At 34.3% G+C, this 14,354-nt stretch overlaps 1 protein-coding gene across 1 annotated transcript; it reads left to right on the forward strand.

Moving 5' to 3' along the window:
* Window positions 1-2,008: 2,008 nt before the first annotated feature.
* LOC130625198 (discoidin, CUB and LCCL domain-containing protein 1-like) lies at window positions 2,009-4,387 on the forward strand. The gene is made up of 4 exons (XM_057440261.1): window positions 2,009-2,102; window positions 3,095-3,316; window positions 3,456-3,556; window positions 4,226-4,387. The coding sequence occupies exons 1-4, from the start codon at window positions 2,009-2,011 to the stop codon at window positions 4,385-4,387; spliced, it is 579 nt and encodes a 192-aa protein (XP_057296244.1).
* The last annotated feature ends 9,967 nt before the right edge of the window (window positions 4,388-14,354 follow it).

Here is a 14,354-nt window from a genome sequence, read left to right on the forward strand (position 1 = left end):
GATGGGAAAATTGACCAAATCATTGATACTTATTGTTAATTTATACTTGGTGGAGGAGGTCCTGGCTTTGGAGTATTGTAGGGCAATCCATCTTTGCAAAAACAAGGAATGCATTCCATCTAACTGGCAATGTGATGATGAGAAGGATTGTACCGATGGAACAGATGAGGAAGGATGTTTATTCAAAAAGATGGGATGTTATGACGCAATTGGTGAGAATCTTCTCGAATATTAACTGTTAACATATATAAATGTTTCTGTTTTTATGTGTATGTTTCATTTCCCTTTTTGTTTACTCTTTACTCCTTCTCTTGTGTGCTTAGTACTTAATTCTTTAATGTTTCTTGTGCTCAAGTCATTTCAAGCCTTAACCCTATTCGGTCCGGGGGGGGGGGGGGCGGATTCCGCCCCACTGACGGTTTTTTTTTAATAACTCCTGATTGCTTTGTTATATGGCTATGATACTTACTGAGTTTCAACATTTATCTATTAGACACCTGCATGCTAATTTTTTAAGTCCCATACCTTTCAGAGGCTTTGATATTGGCCATTACTCGAAACTACCCCTAAAAATCTCTATGAAATCCTTATAATGGGAAAAATATAATAACTCCTGTTAGGATTATCCTTAGAACTTGAAAGTTGCAACAGAACTTTGTTTCATCAAGAAGAATCATTGTGAATAATTTGAACACGCGACTAATCCGATTTCCCGATTTTGTCGGATATTACCCGAAAATCGGAAAAAAACGGATTTTCGGGCAATTTTTGGCAATTTTTTATCTGATCCATGTAAAAACCAGAAGATATGTTAAATAACTTTTATTTAGCTTTCAGAAACTTCAAACAGTAATTATATTTTAAGCAGATAGTGGCATTTTTAACAATTTTCAAGCTTTTAATGACGTCACAGAAAATGTGCTGACGCAAGCAAATTTTTTTTGGCGCCATTTTGTTCCTTTTATGACGTACTATAAGTGTGCCAAGTTTGATTTAATTTGAACAACCCTATGAAAAGTTATAGAGGGGGGGGGCGGAATCCGCCCCCCCCCCCTCCCCGGTCATAGTATGTTCGAAAAACCCCGGACCGAATAGGGTTAAGGCTTGTTTCCGTTTCACTGCAATTTAATATTCGAAGAAAATATCATTCTGGAACTGTTGGCATTTTTTTACAATAGTAAATTGAATTGTTGCAAATAGTAATTATCGGACAGTTTTTTATATCTTTGTTGTCGACATATGCGAGTTTTTTTATATTGGAAAGCTTATAACTCATAGAATATTTATTATATTAATACATATTCCATAAGTATTAGACAACTTTTTTTTAAAAAAAAATATTTTTCTTAAAGGCTTTAGTATGCTGTAGTTTCTTCGACACAATATATGGATAAAACAAAATGTTCAAACAAGTCATTCAGGATGTTTTACGACTCCTCCAACATTCCGTTCACAATGATACAAACAACTTCGATTAAAACAAAAAGAACAAAATGGCAGACAGATAAATGACTGCTGCAGTAATTTCTTTAAAATTGGTGGATTGAGATGAGGAACATGAAGTTTTAAGCCAAATCAAAACACGAAAAAAAGACAAAAACAGGGACGCGATTTGAACTATAATTCAAGAATTACGCAGTGCTAACACTGCAAACTTTAAAAAGCCCCAGGCTATATTATTTAACTGATACTTGATCAAAACCCTTTTTTCAACATTACACAGAATGTTATATAGTTGATATAAACGCAGACATTGTAACATATGATGTTTTCAATTATTTAAAAAAAATTGAATAAATTTAAATAATTGGACATCAGAATTTTATATAACATTTAAATCGTTCAAATCTGTAAATTTTATTAAACTTGAAATTTCTATAATTTTGTAACGCGTTCTATGAAAATAATATACGACGAGAAAACCGTTCCAACATTTCACTTTTAAGATGTCGTATAACATGTCCATGATATGTTTACACGCATTTCCCCTGACTTAACCCCATTTGGTATGGCGTTTATGCTCCCATTCCCTCTTAAGTATGGGGGTCATAAAGTTCCCTCTTCTGACAGAGTTGTTGAAATGACAAAAAACTTGAAAATTAGTAGTAGTTAATTAATAGTATTTACTTGTCAACAGAAGCATTTTTGTATGACGTCTTTATCAATTTTAAAATCGAGAAAATGCAATTACCTTTAAAAATCGTGTTTGAAAACTTTCTGGTCAATATTTTATCATTCTATTTGATTTTCTGCCACTAGTATAAATGGTACAAAACATATCTTCCGGACTTTGCAAAATAACGCAGATATTTCTTGGAAAAATCCTAAGTTAATTCGATATATTTTCACAGATCGAATTTTAGTTTTTTTGTTTTTTTTGTTTATTTTTATGCTTCTATGGTCATTAGATTAGTCTTTGAAGCATTTTTCGTTTTACTATGGTGGTTTTGGTCAATGTCTAATAACCTGTGACATCATCAAGGGCGAACATCTTAGAAAAGATACCACTCATAAAAATAGTCAGAAAGTTTTATAACAATTGAGGAGGTAAATAAGAAGATAATAAAAGTAATATTTAGCGCAGCCACCTTATGCCCATGGATTTCCAATGAAAAACGAATTGTAACTGATCGGAACGAATAATTGTGATCTCTGGAAACTGATTGGTTGATAAAATCTTCCTTCCTGATCCAAACGTAATGTTGAAATCATTTCACTGGAACGGGGGAAAAAAGAATAGTTTGCAAATAGGCAATCACTTTTAAGTATTTTTCTTTTTTTGTTTCGATCTGTTTTGTTTTTGAGTGGAAATCTACCTTAATTGACATTATTTATTCACCTTTCGACGCTGATCTATAAATTATCAGTTCACGTTTACACTAGAAGCACTCTGCCGTCTAAACTTATTTATTTTGTTCTTACATTGTACAGAACACAATTTAAAAACATGTCAACCGTCTAATAAACAAAATAGGGCGTTTAAAAATCCTGACCTGCAAGATTAAAACCATGCTTAGAAGCTTTTGCAGTATCACTTCTCAACACTACGATTAACTTTAAGAGTAAACGTAACCCTTTACAACTTTGTTTTTAGGTCTCAGCGACAAAAACCGCTTCAAAGATAGTCAATTTAGTTCAAGTTCAACTAGGAGAGGTCCCAAGTATGGATACTACACGCCAAATAATGCCCGCTTGTCTACGAGAAAAAGTCAAAATAGTGGCGGCGGCTGGTGTGGAAGCCCTAGGAACCCTCATACTGATTGGATTGAGATTGATCTTGGTAGAATGCATCGCATCGACAAAATTGGAACCAAAGGTAAGTACAAAAACAAAAGAATTAAGTTTATTTAGCAATGTATAATTGCGCACTTTAGTAGCATTGAAATATGTATGCATATAACGCTTTTTGTTCGTTCGTGGCTCAAATCAGGTTTACAGTTGCGTTGTATTTTTAGGTCTCAATGGAGGTAACACGTGGGTAAAATCGTATGAGTTGAAGTACAGTAATGGCGGAGAATTGAAAAGTTATTTAAGTTTAGATCAAACTCATCCAAAGGTGTTTTATTTTCCCTTTCACTTGATAAAAATTTGATAATAATCTATAATCTTGGTCAAAATTCTGATTACATTAATCTCTACAAAATAAACTTAACATAAGCAGTACATAAGAAGTCTATTGCTGGATTTCTTTCTTGATTTTGGAAAACAACATTGTTGTGTAAAAATCTGTTTCATCTTGGTTATTTTATTACAACAAAAACTTAAAAACACGAACTTTTTTATGAAATAAAATGTCTTGCAACTGTATACGAAACTACCAACACAACAACACCACTCGTGACGCGTAACATGTACAAAGTAAGAACCCTATATAAAGCGCACGAAAACATATTATTCTTTAACACAGACAGGATATTCCAATTTTACTTTGCAGAATTTCAACAATTTTACCAAGATTTTTAAATTCATTAATTTAAATCTAATAAAAAGCTGAACAGAGAAAAATTAAATATGGGCAATTGGTATCCGCTAATTCTTCCAGTGATAATTACCACACTGATAGCAAGTATATTTCCACTAGACACACCGTTGAGTAAAAAAGAGAAAAAGACCTAGCTCCAAGTAAATGTTAACACCTCCTGTTCCTTAGGTGTATACATTACGACGAAATAATAGCTGTAAGTTTGACAATATATATATATATATATATTTTCCTGCATTTTAGGAGTTTCCAGGGAACACGGACACTGACTCATTAGTGATCAACAAGCTGGAGTCAGGAATATATGCAAGAAAAGTGCGGATTATTCCCAAAACCTCTAAATTCGAAACGTGCATGCGATTTGAACTTTATGGATGCGACTTTATTGGCAATAATAAACAATAATTTTTTTTGCACTCTTCGGATTTATTAAAGTTAAATTAACATGCTGCAAATTGTAAGCTAAAATTCAGCTTCATAAAGTCCTATTAAGCTCCTGCATTGTCACGTTCAAGTGTTTCTTAACTTCTGACTTCTCTCACGAGCTTTGGTTTCAAAAAAGGATCAAATATATGATAGAATGATGGAAGCCGTTTTTAACAGGTTATATATTTTCAGTATGATTTTGAAAATTTTAGGATACATTCAAATTTGAAATATACTATCGACTTTCTTCCAATTTCTTTCAAAAGGCTGTGTCACTCCGGGTAGTGTCTATTCATTTAATGATATATGCAATGATTTATTTATGTCAAACTTTGTTGTTTTAACATCACACAAATAAAGAAACAACAAAAGGTTACTTGTATATCAAATTAGTGGCAAAAGCTATAGGTATCTCAGGCTTTGAGTAAACTGGGAGTCCTAAAAATTTGAAGCATAGTGGGAAAACCAATAAATATGAAATGATTAAATACCAAAAATTATTTAAATTTCTCTCCAATTGGATGTAGTACATCTAAATAAATACAAATTGCAGGTCTATATCTGCAAAATGCGCAATAAACTGTCAATGCCAGTCATTTTACACAATACAAATACTACTTAGCCTTGATAGCAAAAACGTTTTACATGTTCAAAGAGCTTCAGAAAAATAGTTTTTTTTTTTTAATAAAAAAAGTTGGGGAACAAAGTTTTTTCCCGCACTTAGCTATATCTTGGATACCTGTTTTTAGTATGTCGACCGACCTTCACATTACCCGACACAAACCGGGTTTTTAGCTACTGATATGTACCTCTTGTGTGCAAGGAAGGTTTTTAGACCAAATGACGACAGTTAAGTGATTTTGTCGCTAGCAGGGTAATGTCGATTTGAAATTAACTTTTTAAAAAGAATACTCAGCCGAAGTAAACATATGTTTTAACATTCAACAGCAAACCAAGAAAAATTTTCAAATTATACTAAGCTTAGGCATTTTAATCCTATTGCAACGACAAATTTTATTCCCTTTATTTCAGGCAAGTACACAGGAAACAAAGCACTGTGAGTACAGAATCAACAGGATTCTGTACTCACAGTGCTTTAGTAAAACGGGCAGTTTTGACGTTTTATTTAAGGGGACATTTTTATTACTATTAAATCAAACTTTCAGGGAGCTAAAGAAAAGAACGCATAGTGAGGCATACTTGTTGCGAATAAGGAAATATAAAAAAACTTTCGGGCACCAACTTATGACCTTGAAAAGATATAGAACGGTAAATGCCTAATTAAACAACCAATCTATATTTATGCCTGTCTTCAACAAGCACGTATTCTCCCAACGTTGAAGCTCTAATTAACAGACTAGTTATTTATTCAAAAACGTGCATTTAAATTTATTTTGTGAATTTTTGATAAAAATATAGATTTGTGTTAAAGAGGAGTAGTTGTATTAATTTAACGCCTGTCTCCAGTAAACGCTGCCTAGAGATTCTGAAAATTGAATAAACGCCCCACGCATTTGTTAGAGAATTTTATAGTACGTTATATTTTTTAAACAATTGTCAAGAAACTCAAATAATCCGTAAACTTAAGTTACCTTTTTACATAGAAAAACCTGCATGTTGTTGAAATATTGTCTTAGCGGAATTTTGAATGTAAGTCTTAATTTGCAATGTCTCAAAAGCATCTTTTTTTTTCACAGAAATTTATGTTGCAGCAATAATTTTTGTCTGCAACATTTTATGGCTATAAAATCAAACTTATGGAAGGCATTTATTGCATTTTTTGCTAAAATGCCTGCTTTTTTGCAGCTGTGTCAGACCACCTTACACATAATTTTTTGGGGCACTAAAATTTAAAATAAATAAATAAAACATTTTCTTAATCCACTTTGCAAACACACGTATATATACTATCAAAGTACTACAAATACAATACTAGGGGACTCTTTATTATTGCATTTATGGCAACTGAAAAGCATATATATAATATACATATTATATATATTATTTCTCAAAAAAATATCACAAGCAAACTCCTAAACTTTTACATCTAGTTATACAACATATAAAAGTTAATCTAGGACTTTTCTTTAGCCAGACATGTTAGCCTTGCTTGCAGCATCTAGCTATATCAAGCTATGTTGAGCTAGCAAGGTTTGAACAAAATCACAAAAAGAGTTGTTTGAAATCTGCGTGTGAACACTACCAAGCTGGTGAATGTTGGAGCAATAATATTACTAGGTATATATTTAGTCATATGGCTATCTATTTCATCCATGTTTGTCGGTTTTTGCACTTTTGTATATATTACCCATTCAGCCCAGCAGCTACACACATGATTATCTAAAAAGCACAAATATTTTGCAGAAAAATTTAGGCTAAAAACGAGCAATTTTTACCATTAAAAATAAAGTTATATCATTATTGTGCCTTTAGGTTTAAATACCCAGCATATTTGACCCTACCAGTAAATAACAATACTAATAAATTAGGAATTAAGTCCATTACATGCCATATAAGAAAGAAATTTTTTACACTTTAAGCACATTTTTTACTAAAAGTTTGTCGAAACAGTAATTTTTCAGAAGTACTGATACAAACTTAATCTTTTCTTTACCTGTTAGATTGTTCTTTTAGCTTTCTAAAAAGGTATGCCGCACTAGCTACATAACTTCACACTGCCCACAAATTTAAAATGATTTAGTGCAACTTTCATTTGCTCAATTTCGATCAAAAATGTATACCTAAATTAGACCAAAATTTCACCAACTTCTTCCAGCTCGTCTATGTTGTAATGCACACCATTGCCCACCAACGGCTTCAATAATTTTGAAAAACTAAAGCAAATCCACTGAAATTGATTTGATGTGTGCAAAAACAATATGGAAGTTGTATCTACTTATTTATCAAAACTGGTTTTATTTTCAGCCGCCATTTTGCGCCAGCAACGTGCTCAAGGAACCAGCGCATGGGCAGTCTTACTCTCCGCGCTGAAACAGCCGTGTTCTTCGCCACTCATTTAAGAAATGGTAGACGTTTGCATTCTTGTGACTTTACCTAAAAATTTACTTGAATTATCATGGCAAAAACACTTTTCTGAAAATATCGTGTTTCTCTGTGGATAGCTATTTCGTTGGCAAGGGGGGGATATTATCTGAAAAGTAAACTGAGAGGGTTGCAAATTATAGCTTACAGACTGATTTATTTAAACTAATCAGTCACTCAGTCAGTCAAAAATCAAAAAGCTATGACCCGCAACCCTCCTTATCTTACATGCATGTGACGCCAAAATCGTGACGTAATTTTCCCACTCTATGCGTAGTCAATATGTGGCCTGTAGCCGACGTAGGGAATTCAGGTTCAGTACTGCGTGGTTCCTTATAACCTGTTAGGCTATAGTTTTTACTCCCATTCTTCAAGGTTAGTCAAAGACTCACGGCATTTGGCTTAAATTTTTTCCGTACTTTTATGGCTACTGCAGACAATTGGGTGCGGGTTCTTACTGATTCAAAGTGTATTAATGTTGAATTTTTTTGTCAAATGCAAAAAAAATCAGGTGCAGATATATACATTTCATCATTCCATATGAGGCGAGGTGTAAAGATAAAGGAATTATTGCTTTTTTGGCAGATAGACAAGATCATGAAAGAGCTAAAATCAGAGATTCAAGATAGAGAAAGACTGGAAGGTGATGGTTATTGAGAAAGGAGCAGTGCACCCCTTAAACAAAAAACAACTGAGCTCCTTCATACTGACAACCCAAGACAAGGCTGTTCATTTTGTAAGGGTGTTCATTTTCCAGATAAATGTAGAATGATAACAAATGTTGAAAGAAGAAAGGAGATATTGAAAAAAGATGAAAGATTCTTCTGCTGAGGTGTCTCTGAGGGCATCAAGATCATCAACAAATAGATGTAACGATGAAATTAAAGTAAAGATTATGTTAGACAGTGGTAGCCAGCGCAGTTACATTTTACGCAATATATCAAAACTTTTTGGACCATCAGTGCATCATCAAGAGGAGATGATAATATCTGGACTTGGTGGCACCACAATAAAAAGAAGAAATCATGATATTGTAGATTTTGTGCTGCTTAATGAAGATGGAGTGAAGGTGCCTGTTTCAGCTGTTGTAGTTGACAATATATGTGCACCTCTGCAAGGTCAAGCAAAGACTGATGTAAGATCGCACCTTCATCTGAAGAACTTAAAACTTGCTGATTGTGATGTGAGTGCATGCAATCAAGAAGTTCATATCCTAATAGGGAATGACCACTATAGGGATATCATGACAGGAAAAGTTGTTAAAGGTGAACATGGTCCTGTTGCTTTGGAAGAACTGAAGATAAAGGCGGCGATGAAGCTGAATCAAGAAGTACATTGGTTCCAACAGTTTGAGAGTAAGCACCATGTCAAGTGAAGACTTGGATCGCAGTGTTAGAAATTTTTGGGAGATGGAGTCTATTGGATTAAATTATGATAGATAACCTACTTGGTGACAACTTTCAACTAGCAAGGAAGAGACTGTTAGGAAATTTGCGAAGACTTAAAAGAGAGAGAGAGAGTTGCTAAAGACTTGGGATTATAAAAGCAGTTGACCCCAAAGATGAAACACCTGTTGGAAACACTTATTACATGCCATATTATGCTGTTATTAGGGAGACAAGGAAACTACGACAAGAATAGTTTATGAAGCATCATCGAAGTCACATGGTATTTCATTAAATGAATGTTTGCATCCTGGAAAGACTGCATTTGCAGATTTATTTGGCACGTTGCCAAGATTTAGATGTTATAGGATTGGCTTCATTGAACTAAAGACCAATCTCTGCTTTACCAACACTCTCGAAGATTCTGGAGAAGGCGGTACATACCCAACTAATAGATTACTTGGAAGAAAATGGCCTGTTAAACAACTGTCAGTTTGGATATAGAAAGAACCGTTCAACTAAGTCTGTAGCTACTATTCTCGTGGCCCATATCCGAAATGAAGTCGACGATAAAAAACTTGTCGGAGCAGTATTCGTGGATTTAAGTCGTGCCTTTGATACTGTTAGCCACAGCGTACTTATCGAGAAGCTTAAATTATATGGTCTTAATCGTGGAGTGGTAGCATGGTTTGGTGATTATCTTTTTTGTAAAACTCAGGTGGTTGAAGTAGACACTACACTCTCTACACCTTTCCAGCTAACGTCAGGAGTACCGCTAGGGTCCATGTTAGGCCCACTGCTGTTTTTAATTTACTTTAACGACCTGGCAGACCATCTTCATCATGCTCATATTCTAATGTATGCAGATGACACCGTAATCTGCTATTCCGGCAACGATATTTATGCTATTGAGAATGTGCTCAACTCCGGTTTGAAAGAGTTTTATGTTACATGAACGATTCTGATCTAATAATGAATTTGAAAATTGGAAAAACTGAATCAATGTTCTTTGGCACTTCAAAAAAGTTATCAAAAATGCCAAAAGAGTTTGAAGTAAAGGACAACAACGATACTATCAATGTTACCGACGAGTACAGCTATTTGCGCAACATCATTACTCCAACTTTAAACTTGGACATAAACTTTCAAGAGCGTTATAGAAAAATGTCCATCAGGATCAGATTGTTAACAAAAATTTGTGAATATCTAACACCTGAAGCTACATATAAGTATATGAACCACTGATGTTGTATTGTTGTTCATTAAACTTAGATCTTACTTCAACCCAGCAAAAGAAGCTTACAAGTATTGAAAACCAGGGATTAGCACTCATTCGTGAGAATGTAGCTTCAAATCACAATAAAATGAAAATCAAATGTTGTTTAACAGTAAGAAGATGTATGTTGAATGATGTTTGTACTCCTTTGAAAAGTTATTTTATGATTAATATGCACGGAATAAACACTCGAAATAAAGGGCTGTTATTGAAATTCCCTAGGGTTAGGTTGAAATTTAAAAGAAAGTCTTTCTTCTTTCTTGGGGCTAAACTTTACAATTCCATACCCAGGAATATTAGAGAAGTTGAAACTTTTAATTCTTTTAAAAACCATATCCAGATGCTAGAATTTTATTTTGTTTTTACTAATAATAAACTTTTGATTAGGAGTATGTGGAGTGTTTGGTATAGTCTGTACTTCAAGTGTTTCACGTCTTCAGCTTCTAGACACTCTGTATATTATCTTCTTTATTTATTTTTAACCTTTTAACCTTATAACATTTTATTGAAAATTTTAATACATTTATTGTAACTTTAATATATATATTTTTGGTCATACATTTATAGCAGAATATTATTTTCTGAAGTTTGTAACCAAGTAAAAAATTGAATAATAATAATATTTTTTTTTTTGCCGTTGAAGAATTTACAGCTTCCCGTAAGAATAAAATACAAATCTTAAGCTATTATATCGCATAATCTAAAGATAGGATTGCATATGCTAAAAATATTAGCTAAAGAGGTAAAAAATGGCAGGAGCGAAAAGAAAGCTATAATAGCCTTATCACCAAGCCCCCAACCTATATAAGAGGTTAGAATTGAAGATGGTGAGGAGTTGCGTTATATGTGTCGTACGTTGTAACTGTCGTGTGTTCTAAAATAAATACAGATTGTCAGTAGTCAATAGTTTATGTTTTAGTTTATGTTTGAATTCGTTAAGTGATGTAATAGTTTTCATGTCGTTATCAAGAAATGTATTCCACAATTTAGGTCCTCTGCTAGTTATAGAGAACTTTGTGATTGTATAATTGATCCTAGGTTGACAAAAAAAATATCAAGGTGTTGATTATGTGACATAAAGGACTTGCAATTGAGTCAACACAAATTTTTAGGTACTTGGATGGAATCTGATCTGGACCTGTAGAACAGTCGTTGTTTCCTCGTAAGTTACGCGTCGGGAGCAAAAGGCATCATCTGTGTCTGGAAGATTCTGAATTCTTTCTTTCAGTAGTTGTTCTAGTTTTTAGAACTGAATTAAGGAGACGTTCGGCGGTCTTGTTAAAGTGTGTATTTAATTTTTGTGGAGCATCAATACGTTTTGGATTTGGATTTAGAAAACGGTGAATGGTGTACCAAACCTCTTTGGGATGTTTTGACGATAACGCAGTACGGTAGAAGTTTTTCTTTGCAGTTTTAATCAGTATTTTTACTTTTTTTCTGATTTTTCTTAGCTGCACAAGGTCGGAAGGATCTCTAATGCGTTGTGCAATCTTACGAAGACGATCTTTTTCAGCTTTCTTTGCAGTAATTTCAGGGTCTTTCAACCATGGTGCTGGAGGACGAGTGGTCTTTTGTCTGACCAGTGGAGCGTGTTCGTTTAGACAGGATAGAAACCGTTTGTTAAAAGTGTCGACTTGGTCTTCTGGATCATTGAAGGCGTATACAAAGTTGAACGGAAGATTAGAAACATCCTCAACGAATTGGTTGATGTCTATGTGTTTTTCTGCACGCATTTACTTGTAGTGTGGCTTAAATTTTGGTTTTGTGATGTTGCATATTATATAAGGAGCATCATGGTCACTAATCTCGTCACATGGTAACACATCTTGTGTAAGTTCGTAATAATATGATCAATGACTCTGTTAATACGGGTTGGTTTTTCAACATGTTGTTTAAAACCCAGGCTATTGAGGATTTGTTGGTAATTTACGTATGCTTATTGTCTTTTTTGTTAAAGTCAATATTGAAAACTCCGGTGATGATAATCAGACCAGTCCTGGTAATTGATACGAGCGATACAATAGATTCAAATTTCTGCAGCCAGTCGATCTTTTCGCCATTGATGGAACTCGGCTGATAGAAAGCAGCTAAAATGTAAGAAGTGTTTTTCCCTTTCATTTCAATCCAGAGATGTTCAATAGTTTCGTCTTTCTTCATGATGTCTTTACGTACCTTGTATTTGAACTGGTCACTGATGTATAAACCGACACCACCACAACGCTTAACTGCTCTGTTATTGTATTCAAAGTTATACCCAGGTATGGTGACGTGTTTCAGCAAATGGGTGTTGTCTTTAGATGATATCAAACTGATATGTATGAAGCATTGTCTCCGAAAGATGAGATGATTGATTGGGTGTTCAGGTGACAAATGGTAGTTCTGTGTCTGTTATTGTTCAACAAAGCTAAATGTTGATCGAACGGTGCTTCTTCAAGAATAACTGGATCAATGATATCGTTGTCTAATAGTCTGGTGTTATAGAAAGGTAACTGAGAACAGAGACAACGGCAGCATGATCAATCAAAAGATTCTTGCGCATTGAGGTAATGGTTGTTTTTCTGCAAGCAGGACTGATGGACTGAGTCTTTGCACACTTTTACGAATGTTCTTGGTACATAAGTGACAATTTTCCGGTCCTGGGTTCGTTTCAATATCTCCCGGAAGTATAAGAGTGAAGGTTGCTACGTGGTTTTTGTAAAGAGGAACCGGTGATGATCTACGAACCTTGTCGGAGCGTTGATGATTGTTAGGTTTCACACAATTCTCAGCATTTTGAGTTGATAACCCACCAATCTCTGTGAGAAAAAGTACCACCATATCCCGTTTCGGTTCTAGACAGTTCCGGGACTTTTTACCGGATTTGTTCTTTTTTTCCGTAATCTTTGTTGGTAACTGCGTCCGTAAGGTCCGAAAATTTCAATTTTGAAAAATCAAAATAAAGATGGCGGATGTAGTAGTGAGACAGCCGGCAAGCCACGTTTTACCACTGGTTTTGTTTTTATTATATGGCAGGTGAAAAGGGGGTTTACCTATGCTTTTTTAATTGATTTACGTTCTTCTTAAGTTGATAGAACTGTTTTAAAAGTTTGAAGTTCAGAACGAAACATTTGAGTACTGTATGAATTTTCAAAACTATTTTTTGCCCTATGGCAACTTTGCCAAAATCAAGTCATAATTTTTGATATTTTTGATCAAATGAATTGTACTTTTGTATCTTGAATACTTGTTTACTGTAGAAAATACATCATTTTGATACTTTTGGCTTTAAATATGACATATAATGACAACTTTGAATCTGCTTGCCTACCCCTACTTTGGGCAAAATCACAGTTTTTCGAAAACGTCAATGTGCTTTTTTTTTCGTGGCCTTGCCTATCCTTTCCTTTTCAGGTTAGACGTTGGTATTTTATGTCAATTATACAATTCTTTTTTTTTAGCTAAATGAAAAATGAGTAAAAAATTTGAGAAGCAAGCCGTCAAGAATATTCGTTACAATACAGAGGAAGCAGTACAATTTATTCTTGCTCCTGGCTCTGATTCTGAGCTTTCAGAGCTTGAGGATGAAGATTACACTGAGACTGATGAAAACCTAGTCCTAACACCTAGAGTTCATGAATCAACTGACCTATCTGAAGACGAAGCAGAGTATCAAAGTGACCAATCGAAAGATTCAGTAGCACCCCAGAATACTCAAGAATCATCTCAATCTACATCTAGAAGATAGAAGAAGAAATTAAATTCCAAAGTATCAAAAACAGTTGAAGATATTCTTAGTGATGAGGAAAATGTTGGTGATCCACATCAATTACGTCGCAGTAAGCGCCAAAAAACAAACGTACAACCAAACTATATTGACACAGCAAGTATTTCATTCGATTCCAAAACAGCAGAAAATGAACCAGGATCAGTGTCATTACAAAGTGACTCGGATACTTCAGAATCAGAATTAAGCAATCCATCAACCAAAAAGACAAAATCAAATTCTAATAAAGAAAACCACACATGGCGATGGAGAGCCGGTGCACCACCCGAAATTGATACTACTTTCAAAGGTGACGCTTTCAGCAGACCACTTGAAAACTTTGACGAAATGAATCCAATAGACTTTTTCAGAATGTTTTGAACAGAAAACATAACAAATTTACTAGTAGAACAGACAAACCTCTACAGCGTGCAAAACCAAGGAAGTTCAATAAAAGCCACCCAGGAGGAGATTGAACGATTCTTAGGGATCCATATTTTG

Source organism: Hydractinia symbiolongicarpus, chromosome 14, assembly GCF_029227915.1.
Source record: "Hydractinia symbiolongicarpus strain clone_291-10 chromosome 14, HSymV2.1, whole genome shotgun sequence".
Classification (NCBI taxonomy): domain Eukaryota; kingdom Metazoa; phylum Cnidaria; class Hydrozoa; order Anthoathecata; family Hydractiniidae; genus Hydractinia; species Hydractinia symbiolongicarpus.